This window comes from Chenopodium album, chromosome 21, assembly GCF_948465745.1.
Source record: "Chenopodium album chromosome 21, dcCheAlbu1.1, whole genome shotgun sequence".
In the NCBI taxonomy this organism is placed as follows: Eukaryota; Viridiplantae; Streptophyta; class Magnoliopsida; order Caryophyllales; family Amaranthaceae; genus Chenopodium; species Chenopodium album.
This window is the reverse complement of record NC_137854.1, coordinates 2,893,246-2,917,252: the sequence shown is the minus strand read 5'-3', so window position 1 is coordinate 2,917,252 and position 24,007 is coordinate 2,893,246. Positions and strand designations below refer to the sequence as shown.

Genomic DNA, 24,007 nt, shown 5'->3' with positions numbered 1-24,007 from the left:
GGATCGTGTTTGAGGATTGATAAGGTTGGATTTGGGTGGAAGAAATGGGTCGGGTCGAAGGGAAAGGGGTTCTCCAAGTGGGTAGCTGTCCAACAGATCTGGGCCTTGGGCCCAAACGCAACTTCTCTTCGATCCGCCCAGATAACTCCATGGCATGATCCAACGAAACCGGGTCAAGGATCCGAACCTCCACCTTGATATCCTCCTTTAGCCCATTTATATATTGGCCCTTCGCAATTTCTTCTGGAACACCTTCGATCGGAGCAAGGAGTTCAATGAATCTCCTCCGATAATCCGCCACGGTTCCAGATTGGCGATGAGCAAGCCACTGCTCGTGGAGGGTGCCAGTGGCGGTGGTGCGAAATCGGCGAAGTATCACCTTCTTCAACGCCTCCCACGACAGGAGAGGGTGTCTCCTATGCTCCCACTGATACCAAAGCAAGGCGTCGCCCTCTAGCGCGACAACCGCCGCCTCCAGCTGGTCGTCGGCCGTGAGTCTGTAGAAATGGAAGAATCTCTCCGCTCTGAGAATCCACCCATCCGGGTTGGTTCCGTCAAACAAGGGTAAATCCAACTTCCGCAACCTCCAAATCGACTGACCTCCTTGCTCACCACCACCTCCAGACACCAACTGAGACGGTGCTCCCGCAAATGGGTTGTCCCACTGATATGGTGGCCCATTCGCGGCGACGGTCCGAGGCTCAGGACGGGGCTCAGAACGAGACTTGTCCTGAATTGCAGCGATTTGTGCTGCGATGTCAGCTCGAAATGACGCCAACACCGAGTTAACCTCATAAGCCACCTGCGACGGCACTCCGGCAATCTCCTGCTCGAGCAAATCCAAACGCTGCGCGTGAGTTAATCGAGCCATAACTTGCACAGGTAAGGTCGATTGCTCTGATACCAACTTGCTATGAATTAGATTTTCAGTATAAATTTTGTAGAGAAGAAAACAGAGTAGATCAGGGAAGAAAGAAGATAGTATGTATTGATATTCAGCAATGAGCATCCAATACACCTTTCATTTGAGAGGAAAGGACTCTCCCAGAGATAATCACACTCAATTAACAAAAATGCATCCCCCTTACAACAGATTATTCCCCCCTAATATAGACTAAGCCAGCTCAACACTAGCCTAAAGATTCCCCTTAATCCATAACAAACTTCTTAACAGAATTATTGCATTAAAGACTCTTCTACCCTTGCTTGCTTAACTGAATCCACTTCCCTTGCCCTGCTTCTTCCTTGCGTATGTGACCAAGATAGGAGGCCTGGGCTGATCTCTAGCACTTTGCAGGCATAAAATATTCTGAGATGATAGAAGGAAAAGAAATATTTGTGGGGAGAGTTGGCCTGGATTTCGAGACATTAGTTCTAACATGTTGCAACACACAAAAAAAATCCATAATTCTATATCCTTAAAACAATAGAATGACAATTTCAAAAGCATACACATAAAACAGCAAAAGAAAGCAAATGAGTGAGAGACTGAGAGGTTTATGTGTGTAGGAGGCAACCAACCAAATTACACAGAACGAAAACGGCCAGAACTAATCAAGAAATAATTCCGAAGCAGTTAAGAAAGGCATTTGATGGTGCAAAAAGAGGAAAAGATTCATATATATTTGCATATTCAGACAAAACACTGAAAATGTCAATGACTATGAGAAAAACACTGGTAGTGGGCAGCCTCAACAGAATTAGCCAATTAGGCGCCAATTTGCAAATCCACTTGAGAAAATTCAATTACTCATGGACTCAACATGTGAAGATGATATGCTCAACTTCATATTCTCTTGCTTCAATATATTTTAAGATCAGATCTGTTTATTTTAGTTGCAAATGGTACATTTTTTAAAATACTTACATCAGATGATTGCAAATTAGTCAATGAAGAGAGATAAATAAGTATTGAGCAAAACCAAAATTCTATAGACCAGGGACATCATACTGCATATAACAAACAAGTCTATGGAATAGCTTTTAGACAACAGGAGGCTAATAGGTAATAACAAATCATGAGCTTAGCAACGTCAAAATTTCTGATACTCCAACACAATTGAAACAAAAGTGTAAGGAAATTCAATACACCTTCAGCGTACAGAATAGTTGGGAAGGTCGACAGAGAAAAGGGGGGTCTCATACAAAGAATGATCGTCGATAACCATTGACCAGGAATCTATATAGCATTAATCAGCAAGCATAATATTCAATTCAGCTTAATTTCCAAAGGCAGATACATACTAGGCAGTATATATAAACTTATAGTCATTGGGAGAACGTTATTGAAATAAGATACAGTTATGTCTTGAGATAGCATTTTGCTAAGCCTTTCTAAAAGTAGATCAACCAGTATGATCCAAAAAAATGCTCGGTTTATAGCATTTTCCTCCAGCCACAGGAAACACGCTACAAAAAGCAAAAGCATCAGTGGTACCATGCTCTTATTGCATTCAGAAGCAATAGCCCCAAACAAATCAGGACAAAGAATTCATATAGATTAAGTTAAATGTGGATCAAAGCTATTTCAGATACTAGTAAAACTAGTATAAGACAAACATACATGGACTTATATCATGCAGAAAAGAATCTTCTTTTGTTTCTTTTTTTTTTCGAAATTCATATACTATGTACCTGAGAACTGATAATACACTACTGATGATCATGAGGATTCCAGAATGTATCTACTCCAGGATGGTATAGATGGCATTTCTGCACAGATCATATTATAGTAATGTCATTTAAGACCAGATCCATTTCTAGTGATTGGCACTGGTAAGATATACCAAGGGTAGCTGTCATTCTCTGACAAGAGGCACACTACAGGAAGAATTAGCTCCTGACAATTATTAAACCTCAACTGAAGCGTAGATAACCCAGACTAATGAATCAGGGCTTGTGCCTGGGATGAGCAAAATCCAAGAATTCACTTAGCAAAATATTTCACCAATAGTCACTACAAGAGCAGCTTCCATTTTCAAAAAAGTGGAACCTGTTTGAATCCCTCACAATTATTTTTCTTTTGGTAATCCTAGAAATAAATTTGATTGCAGTATGACAGTCTACACAGGTTCTTAAATTCTTATACACCTTGATTGGTGTCCCAGGTGGAGTAGAGATGATTCCGAAAGCAACTGCAAGCTTCTCGCTGTGGTAGGACAAATTCTGCTCCTTTTGCTCTTCTTCTACATCATGAAGTACAAAGTCAGTGTCTGGCACATAGCCTTCTTGCTTCATCTTTTTTGAGATCTCTGTCAAGAATGCATGGATTTGATTGTAATTGGGATGAGAAATATCACCCACAAGAAACCTGTGGACCTGTCTCTGGACCTCAATCCAACTCAAGCCTGGCTTCTTGACCACCCCTCTATTATCCATCATTTTTCTGACTTTCTCCACTTCCTCCCATCGACCTGCAGTGGCATATATATTGGCCAGAGTTGCATATGTTGCAGCATTTTCAGGCTCTATCTCAAACAACGCTTTTGCTGCTTGTTCTGCTAGTTCCACATTTTTATGAATTCGACAACCACCAAGAAGAGAAGCCCACAAAAATTTATCAGGCTTCATAGGCATTTTACTAATGTATTCTTCAGCTTCTTTGAAACGGCCAGCTCGGCTCAGTAGATCAACGAGGCAAGAATAGTGTTCTATAATTGGTGTTAGTCCATGGCGATCCTTGATTGAGTGGAAATACTCAATTCCCTTCTGGACTAATCCTGCATGAGTACAGGCAGAAAGAACTCCAACAAAAGTGACGTGATCAGGCTGAGTATCTGATCTAAGCATCAACTCAAAGAGCTCCAAAGATTCCTCAGTATGACCATTCTGTGCAAATCCAACAATAAGAGAAGTCCATGATACTAAATCAGGTGTAGACAGTCCTTCAAAAGCCTTTCTTGCACTCCTGACATTCCCACACTTGGAATACATATGAACAAGTGCACTTGCAGCAAATGAATCTGGATTAACACCAATTCTGATCATATTCCCATGGACCTGCTTCCCTACATTCTCCAAAGCTTGATCCGCACACGCGTTCAAAACCCCTGCAAATGTAAATTCATTTGGTCTGATTCGAGACCTCAACATATCTGACAACAATGTGAACCCGTTTTCCCACTTCCCATCCTCAAAATATCCATCAATCATTGCTGTCCAAGAAACAACATCTCGGTCCACAGTTTTATCGAATATACGCCTAGCTCCTTCAACACAGCCACATTTTGCATACATATCAGACAATGCACTCCAAACCGCGGAATCAGATTCCAAACCCAACCTCACTATACGCCCATGAATCTCTTTTCCAGAAAGTAAACTCGGTATAGCAGCAGAAGCAGCAATCACACTTGACATAGTAAACTTGTTAGAATCCAAATTCCCAAAACTCTGCATTTCCCTGTACAAATTCAATGCCTCCTTCGGCCTCCCATGTTGAACATAACACGATATCATAGCAGTCCAAGAAAACCCATCTCTCTTCGGCATTTCATCGAACAACTTACGTGCGTTTTCTACCTTCCCTATTTTCCCATACCCTTTAATCATAGTATTCCAAGAACACAAGTCTCTCTCAGACATTTCATCAAACACCTTCTGGGCATCCCTCAAACTCCCACATTTTACATACATATCCATCAAACGATTCGATATAAAAATCCCAGGAATGAAATCCGAAGCTTTGATATGACCATGAACCCTTCTTCCCTCTTGAAGGGCTCTTTGTTGAAGACATGAAAGCAACAGAGAAGAGTAAATAGAAGCAGAAGGACAATGAATGTGACCCAGCAATTGAACAGCTTCTTTAAGAAGCTTTTTCTCGCATAATATATCAATGGCTTCCTTGAATCTTCCATTTCTACATAATTGGTTTATAATTTCCTCATTATGAATTGGGTGATTAAATTTTTTCTGCAAAACTTGGTTTTGAGTGTGTTGATTAGTGTTGATTGAAGAAGATGATAAGAGTCTCTTTTGAAGGTAGATTCTGAGGAGAGAGAAACGAAGAGTTGTTGCTGCCATTGTTTCACAGAGTTGAGTGCAGAGCTCAACGACAAAGATGAGTCAATGTGAGAGGTTTTACCAAAACCTCGGGTGGGTCAATCAGTAACCGCCCATTACAAAACGGATCATATTATTAGCCGGATTCTACCATATTTTAGTTGTCCAATTTTTTATTAATGCAAATTACTAATTGTTGGCGTTGACAAAGATATAATTCTATTATGATTAATAATTCTTAACTCGTACTCCCTTCGTCCCTTAATACAATGCCTCTTTCTCTTTATTATGTGAGCAATAAATACTCAAAAGAGGCTTTGTATTAAAGAACAGAGGGATTATTAATTAAAAAAATTGTTAGAGTTGAACTTATATTCATCTTAACAACCTCATGTAATAGAGGTTATGTTTATCATCTACAATAAATAACGTATTTACAGAAATAAAAGTATTTGCGACATTTATGGAGTTGTGTATTTCCAAAAGGACCCCAGATTATTTCAATTTACAAACTTCTTAAATGGAGTTTTAGACCTTGCATGATGTGAATTTGATCTAATCAGTTAAGTGTGACCATGACCCCCTTAAATCGCGAGTTTGATCTACACAGAAATGACAGAACCTTATAGAACCCATGATCATTGGAATAATGCATACTCCACGCTGAAAAACTACAATATCCATCAACAACCTGAACAACTGCAACAAACCTTCTGAGTTCTGATACAAGTCAACTGCACAAGATCATAAACAAAATATCTCATCTGGATTATCATGGCAATATCTCCGCCTACGGTATACTGTATGTGATTATCTCCCTGTATTAGATGTGGTAAGACTAAACAAACAGGAAAAATACATCTCTGATGCCTAAGCTTGCCCAGGATAGCAAACAACACAGGACTTCAGAAAATACTGTACATTGTAGACAGACAATAAGTCATCTACTCCAGACTTTGATTTTACAAAGGAACATAAACTACCCTGAAAATCTGTTCTAAGCTCTACTCATGACAATGTCCATTATTATAGCATAACAAACATGAAGCTTCAACAATTTCGACAGAGTACATGAATAATATCAAATACATATATTACAATCCTAAAGGACCAGGGGAAACTTGGATCTTAACACTGTAAGTGGGGGGCAGAATCACCCAGCAATACCTGCTGACCCCGCAAGGCTTCTACCCTCCCCATTTTAATATATTTTTTTTTTTTCGTTTTCTTCCCTATGACTACGTGTATCAACTGGAGCACGAAAGAAGAGAAGAGAGGAGTTGAAACATTTCAATCATGACTAAAGAGCAACCAAATTGCCCAGAGTAGCAATGGGGATAATGCTGAAACCTCCATCAAACAGGAAGCAAAACATTTGGATGATCACATTGCGTAAACTATCTCTCCGCTACTATCAATATCAATCTCAGAATCTGACAGGTCGTCAATATCTTCATCCATATCGAGAGTATCTGAGAGAAAATTGAGTGCTGATGACCCAGCAGCAGGGATGGTTGCCTCCGAAATGATTTGCATGATAGCATCAATGCTTTGCATGGGTTGCTCCAGCTCTTGAAATTGGTTGCTCATTGTATTCTCGTCCATTAGGTCGGTGGGAAAGTTTTTGATAAACCACTCATGCCTCTTAATCTCGGGAATTGATATCCTCTGGAATGCACACTTACAAGTATAAGCCAAATCTAGCTAACGGTGATAGTAAACCAGCTAAACAGGAGAATCTCTTTTCCCAACATGCAAAAGAAGGAACATATGCCATCCCTCACAAAAGTAACAATCATTCTCACCCTCATCCCCTGACAATAACAAGAAAAAAGCTATCAATGTCAAGAAAGAATACTTACCGACTCGGGTTCTTGAACAAAGATCCTGGAGATAAGGTGGCGACATTCTGGTGATATGTTTATGCTGTCAGGAATTGCATACTGCACACTCAATATTCTCTGCAGAAAAAGGCAACACAGAAACATACATAATTAATCAAAAATGCAAAACAAATCACCAAGGATAATACCAGTAATCAAATTACACACTTGAATCATCTTCCGAAAGTCCTTTGGTTCCTCAGGGTCTTCGAAAGGATATGCACCCACCAACATTACATACAAAGTCACTCCACATGACCACACATCTGCTATCTGCAATTCACAGAATACTTCCAAGTCAGTAAAAAGGAGCATACCACTTTGACATAGACACATATTGCAGTCTAGGATATGCATACGCAGAGCAATAATAGTTATAATACTCTTAGAAAGAGAGCAACAAGCAACATACCACCAATATTACCAGGGAAAATAGTAAAATGTCAACCACCCCTTCTCAAGTACTCAAACTCAAATACTAGGAGGTTTACAGCATAAATCAGAAGGTGGTTTCCGTTTAAATAGCAATGCCTTTTCCATATTTCTATCAACTCCTACCTGTTCTAACAAAGACTTTAATTCACTTGTGTTGTACAATTACTATAACAATTACCTCACAAAAAAAAAAGGGGGGGGGGGGGGGGGGGGGGGGGGGGGGGTGGGGGGCTTTGTAAGCACATAGAACTAGGCCAATTGCTTCACAGTGTAAAAAAGATCATTTTATTCCTATCATGTTCTCGATTTTTTTATTGCAGATACAGAAATACTTGGCCATTTGAAACACCCACAAAAGGAAAAGTGTTGCCGTATCGACCCCTCCCCTTTTCTCCCCCTTGCAATTCAACCTTGATCCCAACCCGGCTATTTAAGACCTCTGCTCTCCTCCAGCCCAGAAAAACATGTAAAAAAGATTCTCTTTTTCCTATCATGTTCACAATTAGTTATTGCATAACTCTGAGTCTCTGATGCACATAGGCATAAAATTAGGTGGAAGTTCAGTAATATAAACATTTTGCGATTTGAAACTCCCAGAAAAAGGAAGTGTTGCCCTTTCAGAACCACCACTCCCAACGGCCCCACCCACCCCCTCCCCCCTCCCCACCCCTCCTTTGAGTTTCAACCTTGATCATATCCCAAACCCTAGTTTTCAAGACCCCTGCTCTCCTACAGCCCATATTGTCAGCACTTGCTATCTCCAGTGGAAATCCACCACCATATTGTTTGCTCATCTACAATTATATTATGACTTTATCAATAAGTTTGATGATGCCCAGATAAATAGTGCATTAATGAAGTTTAATGGTCATGAAATTTATCATTGCTGATTGGTGAAGTCTGTAAAGGAATGCTCATAGAAGCCAAGAGGACTCAAAAGCAATAAAGTTTTGCTAAAACACTCAATTGTCTTGGAACGGATGATATACAACAGATGAAAGTTGTACTTCATGGAGTCTTTTTATTTAGGCCCAGCTGTTGCTGTTGAGCAGCCAGTTGATTTATGGAAAGTGAAAAGGCACTATGCCACAAGTGTAGGTTTGTATATAGTTGATACTGCCCTTCTCTCTGATTCACCTCCTCCTTCACTTCGCTTACAAAGTAAGAGCAGGCTAATCAACTAATTGCAATTGAGCTGACTTTTAAATAATCACAGGTCAAAAAATCTTCTTCAAAAAATCCTTTGCCTTTCAGGTCTGATTCCTGCAGAGCATCACCACTTTGTCCATTCCTCTCCAGCATGTATTCAGACAGAGTTCATTTGATAGTAAAGTATTAGCCAACAGGGAAACACAAGGGAACTCAAATAAGTCTTAATAATTGAGGTATCCCCATAATATGTAAACAAAGTGTTACAGACCGACAGTTCTAGGTTCTAGAACGTACAAATCCTTTAAGAGGAAACTCCCTTGTATGCTTATGCTAACATAAATGTCTTTCAGGTTACTATAAGTGCATGTTGTGTTCCTTGTATTTATTTATGTTCTATGCTAAAGAGGATTGCAATGAAATGTTGCGGGATGTAATGAAGAAGTAAACAATTCCTGTTTAACATTAGCATTACCAGTTGCCAGGCATGGCAGCACTATCCTTTCTATAGGCTAGGCTCATTTAACAATTTCTCCATATGGATTTTATAGATTGTTTTAAAAGCTTTCTAAAATACAGATGCCAATACCAAACTGGTTCAAATGATGTCATCAATACAAACAGGAAAGTAAAATAGGATACCTTTCCATCATATTCTTTCCTCAGTAAGACTTCTGGAGCAATGTAAGCAGGTGTCCCCACCGTGGATTTAGGCTGTGAATGATACACAGAAGACTGGAGAAAGAAGCATAAGGTAAGATCATTAGCAATCCATGATAACCTTAAAGGTCTCATCCAAAGAAGTAAAAGTGTCTACATACAGCATCAAACTAAGACATGAAATAACACAACTACACAAGTGAAGCAAATAAATGCTTGTTATGAGACAGAACATGTATTCAATTGTGAAAACACAAATCTCAATGCACCAAAACACGAAAGAACAAAGAAGGGCAATAACAGAGTCAAATTTGGTACCTTTGAGTAGCCAAAGTCGCATATCTTCAAGCGAGGAGCTGGACTTCCATCCAGTAAAGTATTTTCCAATTTTAGGTCTCGATGACACACTTGCTTCATCATAAAATAAGAATTGTAAGAAAGAGCCATAAAATTATTCTATTTGAGACTACAGATTTATAATTTCATTAACAGTAGCATCTATATAAAATGCTGAAAGACAGACATAAAGATTGCATTACAGACCATTGCATGACAATAGCTAACTCCTGAAATAAGCTGTTGGAAAAAGAAGCGAGCCTGCAGTCACGCAAGTGTCAGTAGAAATTGAATAAACATAGTAATTCCTACTAGAAGTAAAAAAACAGTTAAAATCAAGAACCTCATCCTCACTAAATCGGCCCGCATTACATATTCGCTCAAAGAGCTCTCCTCCAGATGCATACTCCATCACAATTGCCAGATGGGTAGGTGTTAAAATGACCTATTCAGAAAGAGTGAAAAAACACTAAGCATCTCTAACTGCGAACGTTAAAGTAAGGGTAAAAAGGTCCAAACAAACCTCTTTAAATCTAACAATATTTGGGTGCCTCAATGACCGGTGATTGATGATCTCTCTTTGAACATTCTCATCTATCTGCAATAAAACATAGCGAAAAGGGATAGCCGTCTCAAAACCCATGTCAATTACAGAACTGACAATTAAACAGTTTCAAATTCAAGGTTATTTCTCAGTTGTCACACTGCTAGTTCAAACCATACTAGCCTAGTAACAACGATTTCCTAATAAAGGGAACTCTATCACTAACATACAGGTCTCAGAACATTGGTAAACCATGATATCAAAGAAATAAATCAAACCATTTACCTCTTAGCTATATTTATTTTCCTAACTTCAAATAGTCTTTGGTATCTCCTTCATAATTATCATGAAACCATGACAGTGGTTAACCCAAATCCAATTCCAATGAAACTGAAAGATTCACTCAGAATTATATTATTCAAGATTGCTTGTTAAACTGGTCATTTGCTTTGAATCAAGAGTTTAGTGGGAGCCTCTTTCAGTCATGATATGCATCATGACATTCATCATTAGGTTAAGGCTGCTTACATCCAACTCCATCCTGGATGGGAGCCATTTCAAAAGGCATTGCTGCTGCGCTGACGTTGATAGATGATGACAACGATTAATACACAGCTTAAAATATAAAAAGAAAATAGGTCCTAAGACCAACTTTTGAACCTACGTCACATCAATTTGCATGTGTGCCTTCTCCTGAACTCAAGACAACCAAACAACTAGATGAGTAGAAACCCTTATATTTCAGCATACCACTTATGAAACCCTCTATATTAAGGCGTGATTTCCTATTGTCCCAATCTTAGAAACACGACTTAATACTCTCTAAGTAGCAAATCTCTACACCATAGACCCAGTCAAGGTTTCATGAACCATGAGAGAATGTTAACAATTAAAAAAACCAAAGATTATACCTTAGTCTCAGACATGTTATAAGTATAACAATTAGTTAGTTAAGGTTTGAAGCAAAACATCGAAGGTTTAGCATTGAAACACCCCAAACGAGAAAAGAGAGTTAATTATCCAAGAAGCTTTTGTACTCAGACCTCAACATTCCAATGTTTGCCTTAAAAGGTTACAACTACATATTTTGACTATTTTTACCTCTCTAAATAAAATAACTTCTATATTCAACTAACATATTAGTAACGAGTAACACCCCCATGCCCCATCAAGCCGAATTCTCCAAGAGTCACATGTCGTACACCATCGACGACTCAACCGAAACCTTGTGTAAATTAAATAAACATGCTCTAATTTTCAGTTCTTCACCAACAGCATTCAGCAACCAGCACACAAATATGAAACACCTCAACCTCTTCATATCAGGTTCAAAACAAACACTCAAATAGTATCAAATTCCACATTTGCTACGACCGTTATGCTATAATAAATGTCTCACTTTCAAACCTCACCATGCATAAATGCATAATTGCATATGACCTCCATTAATAATAAAAGTCTCCCTATTTTTGCAGGGCATTCCAAAAACACCCTTATAAGCATCCCTAAAATCCCAAAAATAACCCCAATACTGGTCTTTTCAATGCATATCTGGGGAAAAAAACCTTTTTACTTAAAATAGCTACACTTCTACAAATAGCATCACTACTACTAATAGCATCCCAACGCCGTCATTACTCCCAATCAATCTTTAAGTCTAATAACCATTAACCAAACAAATCACCACATAAAAATTCATGTATATGATTTTTAAAAAAAATAAATAAATAAAGAGAGCATTGAATATCACAAAAGTAGAATATCTGCGTGAAAGAATCAAAGATTCCAGTCAAATTTATACCAAAAAAACGAAAGTTAACCATCAAAACCCTTCGAAAAACACCATTCACGTGAAATCCCAAGAAAAAGTTTTATTTTTTTCCTAAACAACTCCAACAAAAAATTCCCAATACAAGAAATAAAACCCCACAAAAAAACAAACAGCTTGCAATCAATACCACTACAACGGATAACAATTCAAAACTCCTCCAAAAATAATAAAAAAAATCCCAAAAAAAAGAAAGAAGAAGAAGATGAACCTTATCGCCTCTTTCGATATACTTGACAGCAACAAGCTCTCGAGTGACTTTATCTCTCATCAAACGAGCAACACCGAAGTTTCCAGAACCAATATCTCGAACGAAATCATAACGGTCACTATCGTGCATAATCGGCATATCCATGGCAGGATTTACCGACGCTTGAGCTCGACTTCCGGCGTCCATTTTTTAATTTAAATTTTCCGACACCACTTCTTCTTCAATCGACGGTCGCAAATTATTCTTCTTATTCAACAATCTAACAATTTCAGATCTTCCGATGACATTTACAGCAATCAATCAAAACGGTGTCGTATAATTTCAATTGAAGATTAATAAAATTAAAAACCCTAGATCGGCGATTAATTTCCGATTAATCGGTCAAAGATTATTCAAATGAGTGAGAAAGTAGAGAGAGAAAGTGAAAAGATAGGTAGAGAGAGAGAGAGTGTGATGTATGAGCAGCAAAAGAAAGAGAGGATTTTTGTTGAAGGTAAAAAGGGAAAGGACAAAGAGGCAAAACGGCGTCGTTTATGATCCGGTTGCCTTACTGGGGACAAATTAATTTGGTTTATTGATGATATTTTTTAATTAATTAATAATTAACCGCGTAAAATTTGTTTGGTTAAGTGATGCAAAAGATATTTTGGGAATTAAAAATAGTAAATAATAAAATAAAATAAAAAGACGGGTGTTAGAAAGTGATTGGGTAAAAATGTGGGTAGCCCATGTGGAAGTGTGAAGAATCTGCAGGTGGGCGGTAAAGTCGGTTACCCAAAATGTTCTTATTAAGGCCCAATTATTTGTGCTTTGGGATGCTTTGGTAGTTTGGTATGGGTATACCACCTTTCTTTTTTTTTTTTTTTTTTTTTTTTTTTTTTAATGATAATGTGGGTATACCACTTACTTATAAATATCTTGTTATTAAATTAATTTCCTTTGCTATTAGTCTACTACAACCAATATTTGTTAAGATCTAAGCTTATTCGTTGTTTTGTGCGAAGTATATATATTTTGAGGATTTGAGGTTAACCTTTTATGTAAGCTTCATATTTGATTCCGTTTAGAAATATAGTCTTCCTCCATCTCCCCCTAAGTGGTGGGATTCGAATCCTCATTCTCATTCCTATGGCAGGGTGGAAGCTTTCTCATATATTACTTATTAAAAAAAATTTACTTGTATTTATGAATGTTAATTTATAAAAAATCCGAATTGAGATAAAAGTGGGTTGAAAATGCAATTATGTTACAAGAAATTACAAATCTTTGAAAGAAAAAAAAATGGTTGAAAATTAGATTTAGAAAGAGGAATAACTTTTTGAACAATTATTCCAAATTATTTTTATCATTCTTACAACAATTTTAGTATTTTTCACCTTTCGAAATAGCCACGAGAATAGTCGGTTTTTGAGTGAAATAGTTGTTTACAAAATTCTCACTTACAAATTTCTTATTTATCTTAATATATTGATATGTATATCAAAGGTTAAAAATATTTAATGTTAATTCTCAGTAATTTCAAAAAAGTTTAATTTGTAAGTTTTTTTCTTTTTAACTTATTTTTGTTATTTATAACGAATTAAAACACACCTCCAACATTTACAAGTTACAAATTGTTACAGTACAATTGTTCATGTATGTTTAGTAATATGATATAATTTTTTTTATTTGTGTTTTACCCATTTACCATTACTTACACCTAATAATCATAGCTATTAAAAGGTTCTTATAGTACATCAATTTTTTTTGGTGCAGCAGGCCACACCGTGTGGCTGGGGTTATCCGAGTTATTTTGTTAGGGGTTACTCGAGTTATTCAGTTAGGGGGTACTTGAAGGGTTCAAATAGGGGTTACCCACAAGACAAGGGTTATTAAAGGGGTTCACTCGATCAAGGGTTACTCGGTCAAAGGTTACTCGAGTTACTCGGTTAGGGGTTACTCGGTCATGGATTACTTGAGTTACTCGGTCAGGGGTTACTCGAATTACTCGGTCATGGGTTATTTAAGGAGTTTGGTCAGGGGTTACTTGAGTGATTCAGTCAGGGGTTACTTAAGGAGTTTTGTCATGGGTTACTCGAGGGGTTTGGTCATGGATTACTTGAAGGGTTTGGTCATGGATTACTTGAGGGGTTTGGTCATGGATTACTCGAGGGGTTACTTGGTTAGGGGTTACTTGAGGGGAAACTCGAGTAACCCCTGACTGAGTAACTTGAGTAACCCCGCCAACTCGAGGAATCCTTGACCAGATAACTTCGGCAGCTCGAGTAACCCCGGCAACTCGAGTAATCCATGACCGAGTAACTCGAGTGACCACTGACACACAGTCTAGCAGGCCGCATACCAAAAATTGTGTTGAGATAAAGAGATGTTCTCAAAACGGAGTATTAGAGAGGTTCTAACTAAAACTCCACCCTATGTATGTTTTATCAAGCTGGTCCATTTAGATTTTAATAAGGCTTTTTTTTTCATTATTATTATTATTTATTATTTATTATTTATTATTATTATTATTATTATTTTATAATCGTTGCAAATAATATGAATAAGATGTAATAGGTAATTTTACACTCATAATTTTATTATTAAGAAATTAAAGATACTTTAGCCCTTGTTCTTTTGAGTTGTTTAACTCTGCTATGTTCTGCTCTAATTTATCCTGCTATGCCCTACTCTGCTAAAATCTACTCTGCTCCATTATGTAGTATTTAGAAGCTCTGCTTTATCTACTTTGCTCTGCCAACTCCTGCTCCACTCTGTCCAGAAACTTAAAAGAACAGGGCCTTAATGATTAAAAAACCGCACATACTTCATAAATAGCGATAAAGTATATTCAGAATTTATTTTTTTCTAATCTTATCATGTTTTTTTTTTTTTTTTTTTTTTTTTTTTAATATATATATTTGAAATAAGGTGAACTAAACATGACCTTATTTAGTAATTTACATCTACATGAATACATTGAGATTTCCATCTATTATTTCTATTCTTTAAAAGATGTGACCTTATTTTTTAAATAGATATTACTTGTTACTTCATATCCACCTTGAATTACCTTAATAACGAGTTAATGAATCGTGTCCTTTATAAGTAATTTAGTTTTTCAATCCTTTTGAAGACATATGGAGCACTCTTACCATTCACTCATTTTTTTTTTCTTTTTTCTTTTTTCTTTTTTGAGAAAAAACCGTTCACTCATAGTCTCATACTTGTACTACGTATAAGAAATTAAGAATGCATTTAAAGCACAAAACATTAAAATATACTAGGACCCACAAGTTGTCACACATTTTGGCCCTTATTACTCCGTAATCCTTTTTTTCACCTTAAATTCAAAGCAAACCTCGTAAAATTATACAGAGATAAAAATACAGTATTCCAGTTGGTATTACAAACAAATTGGTGTGAGAAAATGGTTTCAGATTCTGAGCTTGCAGAGAAAGTGCATGAATATTTGAGTGGGTCTGATTTGAAGAAGACGACTAATAATATCATTAGAAAAAAATTAGAGTCTGATTTTGGGGTTGATTTATCTCATAAAAAACCTTTTCTCAGAATCCAAGTTGACCGCTTTCTTCAAACCCAGTACAAATTTTCTGAAGAACAAGATGATTATCTTGATGCTGCGGTTGTTAGGGGTGTTGACGGAAACGACGTCGTTTCAGATTCTGAAGACGATGAGTATTACGAGGATGAAGATGAGGGTGAATATTCTGTAAGAGGAATTGGAGCAGCAGCAGATACTTTCAAGGGTATTAGCAAATTCAAACGGTAATTTCTTTTGAAATTTCTAGATTATTTTTCTGGGGTTTGATTATTTTTTATGTTAGCTTTATTAATTTAATTTGTATGATTATTGAATTTGGTGTATTAGTTACTTTTTGTACAGTACATGCATGGTTTATTTTATACAGTAATGAGGGTTTAATAAAAAGTTTAATTTGATTTAGGATAATTGAATTTCTGCATAACTGTTTTTGCTAGTAATGGGGATAAATTTTATGGCCAATTAAAGACATGGGATCCTACATTTCAATGTATGTTAGTAATTTAGTAAAAATTGGCTACTTAAAATATTGAGTAAAGATTAAGAATTCATGTACAATAGTAGAATTTAAGAGTTACACATAGAATCCTCTAGAAGTCTAGAGGCTCGAGAATGCTATAGCAATGTGAGTGCTCCGTTGTACGAGTACTACATTATGAATTAACAAATGGCTTATTTGTGTAAGACCATGTTTAGTTGATTTTGACTATTGTATTGTATTAACTGATTTGACTAAGTGATCGTATTTAGTTGATTGCATAAAAGTGTTTGGTATATATAGGTGATTGAATGTTGGGCACTCGGGCCACTTGTTGAGGATAAAAGTTGTGACTTGGAGTAGGTATACTGACCAAAAAAAACACTGACTGACTGACATATTTTATTGTGAAAGATTGGTTATTGTTAAAATGAAGATATATTTTTGGTTTTCATGGAAATTAAATGTATTAACGAGAAAATAATTGTATATCAGAAATTAAAAAATTGTATACACATATCATGTAAATTAGACCGTAATTTTCAACAAGTTGTATTTTTTTTTTTTTTTTTTTTTTTGAGGGAAAAGTTAAGCAAGATTTATTAATGCACATCATGTTCCGCCAAGGTAATAATCCTTTAGGGGAAAGAGTTAATACAACTTAATTTGTAACTTTATTAGTATCTCATCCTGCACGCTTAAGATGAGCTAACACAAATTTATCAAGAGCCGAAGATAGCCTCATACTATCTTCATAGATCAACAAATTGTATCTTAATTGGGGATGAAACCCCAACCAAAAAAAAAATCATACGAAATTTTAGAAAAAAACCATTTGGGAAATCATGGTTGAAAAATGTACGAAGTATTATTGTAAAGTCGTACGTATATATTATCTTACAAATCAAAGTAAAAGAACATACAAATCAGATGAAAATAGTGGTTCAAATCCAAAGATCATATCTAGTATCCATTCATAAAAGAGCATAGGTCACAATGAAAACATATTCTAAAAAAACCATAAAAATTTAAACCAAAAGAACATACTGATGTTCTTTTGAAACTAAATGTGTATCAATCTACTGCATTTAATCCATTTTAACTTCATTATCCTGATTTCATCGGTTGATACTTCAAAATCACCAAGTAGGATGTTAAGAGAGTTATTTAAATTTTTCCTTTTCCCAGAACAAACATAAACATCAACGCACAGAGTTCATAATGGGTTTCTTGTTCAAGCCAGACCCTTACGTAAATGTAGTTGCACATTTTGGAACTTTATGGTTCAAACTAAACTAAGATAGGGTTCCAAGATCCTAAGTGTCCCAACTCTATCTAGGACCTTGTCCATGTCCATCATTGTTTGGTCACTGACATTGACATGGTCATGGTTTGTTCTTGTCAAGAATGTCAACTCCTTCTTGCTCTATGAGACTGTAATGTCACTGAACATGGCAAGCCTAGCGTAATTCACGCAATAAGTTATGGTTGTGGACTTGTTCTTCACATTTCTACGAGATTGTGATGTTGTTGGATCAGGCAAGCCTAGGATGAACATGCCATGAGGGATATTTGTGGACTTGCCCTTGGATGAAGCTCAAAATTATGCAATTTTTTGGAGGGAGGCAAAAAATTTAGGGGATAGAAACGAAAACAGAGAGATATAAGGTGGAATTTACTAATAGTCATGCAACTTTCACATGAAGGCATATTGGGAAACATTTCGGTTTCTTTAACTGGGATTTCTGTGATTTAGATTGTTAGTGTTGTACAAGGTTGACCTAACGATATTTCCCCACTCAGTTTTTATTTACTTGAGTGATTTTCTCAAAATTACCTGTGTAAAGGTTTCATAATACAAATTTAAAAGATATTAATAATCTATATTTGTTTCCAGGTCTCGCCGAAAAAATAAAGTGAAAAATAAAAGAGTGTGCGAGTCTGGCAAATTCTGTACGCTGTCTCCTGCACTCCAGAAATTCCTTGGAGTACCTCACTTGATAAGGACAGAGGTATATGTTGAACATTCTCTATGTCATCATCATTTTTTCCCATGCTGTACAATACACTTCAGGGGATGTAATAAGGGAAATGTTTGCTGATTGCAGGTTGTAAGACGATTGTGGAGCTATGTTAGAGATAAAAGGCTCCAAGATCCTCAGGATGGAAAGACTATCATTTGTGATGAAACATTACGTGAACTTTTTGGCGTTGATTCTATCAACATTCTCCAGATTCATAGTGCCTTATCAAAACACATTTGGCCATCAGGTACATATTGATACTTCTGTTTCCTTTTGTAGTGTGTTCAGGCTTAATTTGGTGCAACATATAAATTTAACAGATGCATATGGCATTGCAGCTTTCCTTGATCAATTAGCTCCTACTTCCTAGAGAAACTCTTTAGTTAAGTCCCCGATTAATTATCAATAGGTTTGTACTCTGAGTCTCTGACAGTCTTATCTTCAATTGCCTGATCTGAGGCTCTGTGCAAGAAAATATTGTTTGGGTCAGTCCTTTTTCCCCCACGCCAGGATTTTTTTTTTTTTTTTTTTTTTTCAAATCCTGTCAGATTTCAATCTTTGGGTTCATTACAGCTTCGTTTATTCTCCTAAATTTCCCTAATCTGATCTTATCTATACTTATCGTAACTCATCTGCACTTATCTTAGCTGTAATATGATTTTGGTATTACTTGTCTGAAAGTAATTTGTTAAATGAGAAAAGCAAAGCTTGCGTATCTCTGCCTCTACTGACTGAAATGAAATTGTATGGACATCTTGTAATTGCCATTCTGTTATTGATACTTGCCCTCTGCCTTGAGATCTCTGATGTTGAAGCCTAGTAATTCCTGATCACTTTGTTGATATGTTGCCACAATGCCTGAATGCCTTATTTTTTTTTTTTTTTTGTTTTGAGGGGAACCTGAATGCCTTAGTTTATTGTCCTGACACAGCATATGCAGTTCTTTTGTTCTGAAATTCATTAAACATTGATGGTGATTGATTAGTAATACCCGTTATTGGGCTTCTTATTTCATACGCGCTTTAGTGCTGCAAAAAGATCATTGAAACCATTGTTCATAGGCTTAAAGTTGCTTCGTAAGCTGAAGTGTTACAATATTCTTTTAGAATAACTGAAACCAATTTAACATGCATTATATTTTGCAATTACAGAGAAGTCGGTCAGGAGAGAGAAGCCACGGAAGCAAGAGAGGGAAGAAGGTGAGGACAACAGTGTGCTTTTAAATTTTAAGTTAATTACTAATGTGGTAAATTGTAAGAAATGCTGGCATACAGTTGGTACCCATCAGCAAGCCATTTTGCCATGAGTTAATATGATATTTTTCTCTTAGTATGTTCATATATAATTTTATTTTCCTCCAGTTCCCTCATGATGCTTGAGGGTTTGCAGAATCTGAATATTGTATTGGTGAAGTTTAGGTTTTACTCATACTGGATCGCCTAAAATCCATGTTTCTGACCTTATCTTTACCGCTGTGCTCTCCATTCAGATCCATTTGAAGCAAAGCCTTCAAGGAAAGTATATTCTGGCTTTCTTGCCCCTCTTCCGCTCTCAGAAGCTCTTGTAAAATTCCTGGGTACTGGAGAAAGTGCGCTGACTCGTGCTGTTGTTATAAAGAGAGTATGGGAATATATAAAAGAAAACAATCTCCAGGTATATATTTCATAAGTGCATTACTGTGTGATCTTCTCCATCTTTCTTTCTGTTTTGTTAAAAATTTCATCATCATCTATGTTGATGGATCATGCTATGACTGAGCATAATTAATGGTAAAACCATAATATTGGCTCAGTCTTAAGCATCATTGAGCTGCAACTGCAAGAGGTGCTACATTTGAAGGCGCAAAATCAAAAGATACCCCTTCTAGCATTTTCTTACACTTGCCAAGTTGCCATGATTCAAGCCTACTACTAACTATTTTGATGAATGTTGTGGTTTTTCTTTAAGGACCCATTTGCGAAGAAGACTGTAATATGTGATGAGAAGCTGAAGGAGCTCTTTAATGTCGACTCCTTTAATGGATTCATGGTCTCAAAACTCCTCTCTGCACATTTTCTGAAACTGTGGCCATCTGCAACTTCTGTTTCTAGAGGATTATAATTTAGTTTGTATCATCATGTAATTTGGGAAGAGGGGTTGGGGGGTGTGTGTTGACTTGGCGAAGGAGTGGAGAAAAAAACAGTTCAATTAATTGTTTGTACTCCCTCCGTCGGTCCATCCTAGTATGCTCTGATTTCATTTTATGGATGTCTAGAGAACGTCTCATTTCTTGGAAATAAGCATGTGGCCTCATACTCTCATTACTTTACTCTCCCGTCATTGTAACGCTCTCGGTACTTATTATTATTTGGGGTCGGAGGAAGTAGATTGTTTTTATGTTTGTTAAATTGTTGCAGGTTGCATAGCTACAGTATTCCAAGTATCCAGAGTTTAGGTGGTGGGCTTTATCTTAGTGGGTCAAATAAATATGGAGGTCCACTGGGCCTTGCAATGCTAGAATATGAAGAACTCTTACATGAGGATTGATGATTCCATTTGAGCATTATTAACAACTAGGTTCAAATCCCGTGTAATGCACAGTTGTTAAATATTTTTGACAATAATATTACACAATATAAAGTATATAATAAATATTTAGAAATATTTCTTTTGGGTATATAACAAATGTTACACTTAAAGATTTTGCTAAAAAAACAAAAAAGGTGGGAAAATTTTTCACAAGATAATGACAAGTGTCATTTTGGGTTTGCTTTTAGGGCCTGTTCTCATTGACTGAACTCAGCTGAACTGAACTGAACTTAAATTAACTTAGCTGAACTGAACTGAACTCAGCTGAACTGAACTGAACTGAAATGAATATTTTATAAGAGAAGGATATTAGGAGCTGAACTGAACTGAGCTGAACTGAACTCAGCTGAACTGAACTGAACTTAATTTCAACGTAAGAGAACAGGCCCTTAGTATAGGTTAATAGATATTCTGAAAACTATAAAACATTACTATAATATTTTTGAAATACATATTAATAAAGTGAGTAACCATCTTACTGAAAGAGAGGGAGTATTGGGAGTCTTAGATGCTCGGGATGATTTGGGGGAAAATCTTGCTTTATTCATCCATATATACTTGAAACTGTGTATCAATTCGAATAAAACCAAAGTATGGATAGTAAAGTGGGGGTATTTAATCACACCACCAACGGATATGAACAATTTCGCTTTGCAACCAAAGGTCTACAATTCCGCATAAACTTAAAAAACATGGATTCCAAAAAACTCCCACATAGTGCCATGATTCCTTATTGTCTAATACAGAAGTACCCTTTTTCTTTCCTTGTCTAAATTTTTGGTCTATTTCTTCTATGAATAATCGGTTTGATGTTACCTAAAACTTTGTGGTTGTCATACATGGTATATTATTTATTTATATTTATGTAAGCTCGTTTGTGTGTTGAATTATTATGGTTAATGATTTAAGACCATTTAATCTGAAATTTGTTTTATTTCATTTATATACAACGGATATCTAAGTGATACAAAAATCGATTTGTAACCACTAATTACATAAACACAATAAGTACTCCCTTCGTCTCAATTTGATGGTTGCATGAAAGATTGTAAAGAGTTTTAGGTGATAACCTATTTGTTGTGTTTTAATTATACTTTAATTGAAAAGTATAATGAGAGGTAGTGGCGGAATATTAAATCAGATAAGAGGTGATTATTAGCCCCTAAATTTTACGTAGCTGTTAGAAAAACAAGATACTAAAATATTAATGTGTTCATGTCATAAATTCGTAATGATTAATATAACAATTAAATTAGAACATACGTAAGTAGAAAATGGTACGATTAATTTTACAAACGCAATACGGACTTACTCATAGGTCAGCATTTGTTATGATGAGCTTGTAAAAGTACCAAATGGTGCAAGTACTATTTCTCTTGCTGTCTTGCATAAAACTCAACAGTACTTAGCTTTTAAAATGAGTTCTTATTCTTTTTACAGTATTTTTTTTTCACAAACAAGTTCTTATTCCTAATTTAGCATGTGTTTCATTTAGATAAACACATTATCGAATACTGTGTAATACGAGTATAACTTTATCAAATTTGTTTATATTTGGCAGTATTTATCAAATTTATATCATCTCAATTCTTTTATTAGACTTTCGTATTTTTATATTATATGAGTAATACATGGTGTATTTGTGTATTGTAATTATTATTTTTTTTGTTTGGATCTATTCATGTAAAAATCTACTCCAAAAAAATAAAAAAATAATAAACAGAGTTGATAAGAAAAATGATGTAGAGCGGGAGAGAAGAAATAAATCAAAGTTCATACTACGTATTAGAAAATGGCGACACGACATGATGAATTTTCTGTTTTTTTTTTATTTTTTCTGTTTTTTTTTATTTTTAGAATACAGGTAGATCCAAAATTAGAATAATGTGAATTTAAAATATGTAAATTTGCATGAATCAATATTGATGAAAATTCCGTCATAATTCTCTTTTCTAATACTGTATCATTTATTTATATTAAAAGTTGATCCATTTAAAATATTAAAAATATCTTCTTTAAGTTGATATATACCACCCTACTAAACAACATTTGATGGATAAGAGAGCATGATAACGTTACGTATGAGAGAAAAATGTGCTCAAATTAGTTGAAAATGACTAAAAAGTTGTGCAACTTGAAAGTAGATTTACCCTAAATATATATGTTATATTACTTGTTTGAGTTGGTTGTACATTTGAAGATGTTTTAAGCTAATTTTGGTAAGAATGGAGATTGAAAACATTTGATAAAATTGAAGACAATTCAAATTTCATCTAATAGATTAATCTTCATAGTAATTAAAAGCAAGACGCTTATTCATCAGTTGGATGATTACGATAATTTTTATTTAGTTCATTTTTTGATACAATGAAGATAAAAATGATGATAAAATACATCAGAAAATGCCACTTGTTACTATACTAGGTCGGTGTGTCTTTTAGAATATATTGTATTTTACTACACATTTTCCAAAATTTACAGAATTAAAGTTGTTGAACATAATATTAGTTTATAGTCATATCCAATACTCCGTATGTCCTTAATTTTCAGTACTAATTGATCATTTTAGGCATAAAACAGATATATCATTTTTAATACTTGATCCATTTTTCATTTCCAGTCGTTTTTAAATATTTGCTCCATATCCTTATTTGAAAACTTTTACAATATTTAATTTATTCCTCCCAACTAGTATGGCCCAATAGAATTATTTTTATTACCTTTAGATTCTTTCTCCATCAATTTACCCTCACTAATCTCATTACCTCAATATTTTATTAATTTCTTTCCAATCTCTCTTTAAACTTCGTGCAGGAGGTATTTAAAAATGAAGTAATAATTTTTAAATGATACTTTAAAATTAGTTATGGTAATAGATCTAATTTGGAATAAAGTTATAGTATAATAATATATATATATTTTTGGTTTTTGGAGAGAAAAGATTATATCATAAATTGACACGTTGAAATCTGTTTTAGTTATTTATATAAAACATTAATTTTTTCTATTAACATTTTTTCCTCTTCTCTGAGTTCTCTCACTAAAATCCACGGCATTAAATATACTGTACTAGTAATCGTGCTATATTATTTTGGATCAGTTTTATGTGGTAAATTCCACCCTCCCAATTGCTTTTGTGGGATTAAATACGCGGTGCTCCCTGTCAAGTGCAATTCAAATCAACACTACATTAACAACCAGTTGATAGTATACGAGTATTATATGCAATATGGACTATATGCTAATACTTATACTATTGCAATTAGAAACAGAGAGTAATTTGATAATGGCAATACACGTAGCACAGTATTAATCTTGTACTTATTAGGTGCCATAAGAAAGT

The 24,007-nt window shown here is 35.4% G+C and overlaps 2 protein-coding genes and 1 pseudogene across 2 annotated transcripts; 1 reads left to right on the top strand and 2 right to left on the bottom strand.

The window, feature by feature from the left end:
- Positions 1-2,526: 2,526 nt before the first annotated feature.
- Positions 2,527-5,078, bottom strand: LOC145602468 (pentatricopeptide repeat-containing protein At4g37170 pseudogene; annotated as a pseudogene).
- A 934-nt stretch (positions 5,079-6,012) lies between these two features.
- On the bottom strand, positions 6,013-12,506 carry LOC145602660 (serine/threonine-protein kinase SRK2I-like). The gene is made up of 9 exons (XM_081658826.1): positions 12,051-12,506; positions 9,991-10,065; positions 9,811-9,912; positions 9,675-9,728; positions 9,450-9,542; positions 9,114-9,206; positions 7,056-7,160; positions 6,867-6,965; positions 6,013-6,672 (listed from the first exon to the last, which is right to left on the bottom strand). Exons 1-9 carry the CDS (start codon positions 12,234-12,236, stop codon positions 6,388-6,390), a joined length of 1,092 nt encoding a protein of 363 aa, XP_081514952.1. The 5' UTR covers positions 12,237-12,506; the 3' UTR covers positions 6,013-6,387.
- A 2,893-nt stretch (positions 12,507-15,399) lies between these two features.
- Positions 15,400-20,669, top strand: LOC145602301 (uncharacterized). Its single transcript, XM_081658491.1, has 6 exons — positions 15,400-15,818; positions 17,970-18,084; positions 18,181-18,343; positions 19,248-19,295; positions 19,586-19,749; positions 20,044-20,669. Exons 1-6 carry the CDS (start codon positions 15,460-15,462, stop codon positions 20,194-20,196), a joined length of 1,002 nt encoding a protein of 333 aa, XP_081514617.1. The 5' UTR covers positions 15,400-15,459; the 3' UTR covers positions 20,197-20,669.
- Positions 20,670-24,007: the final 3,338 nt, after the last annotated feature.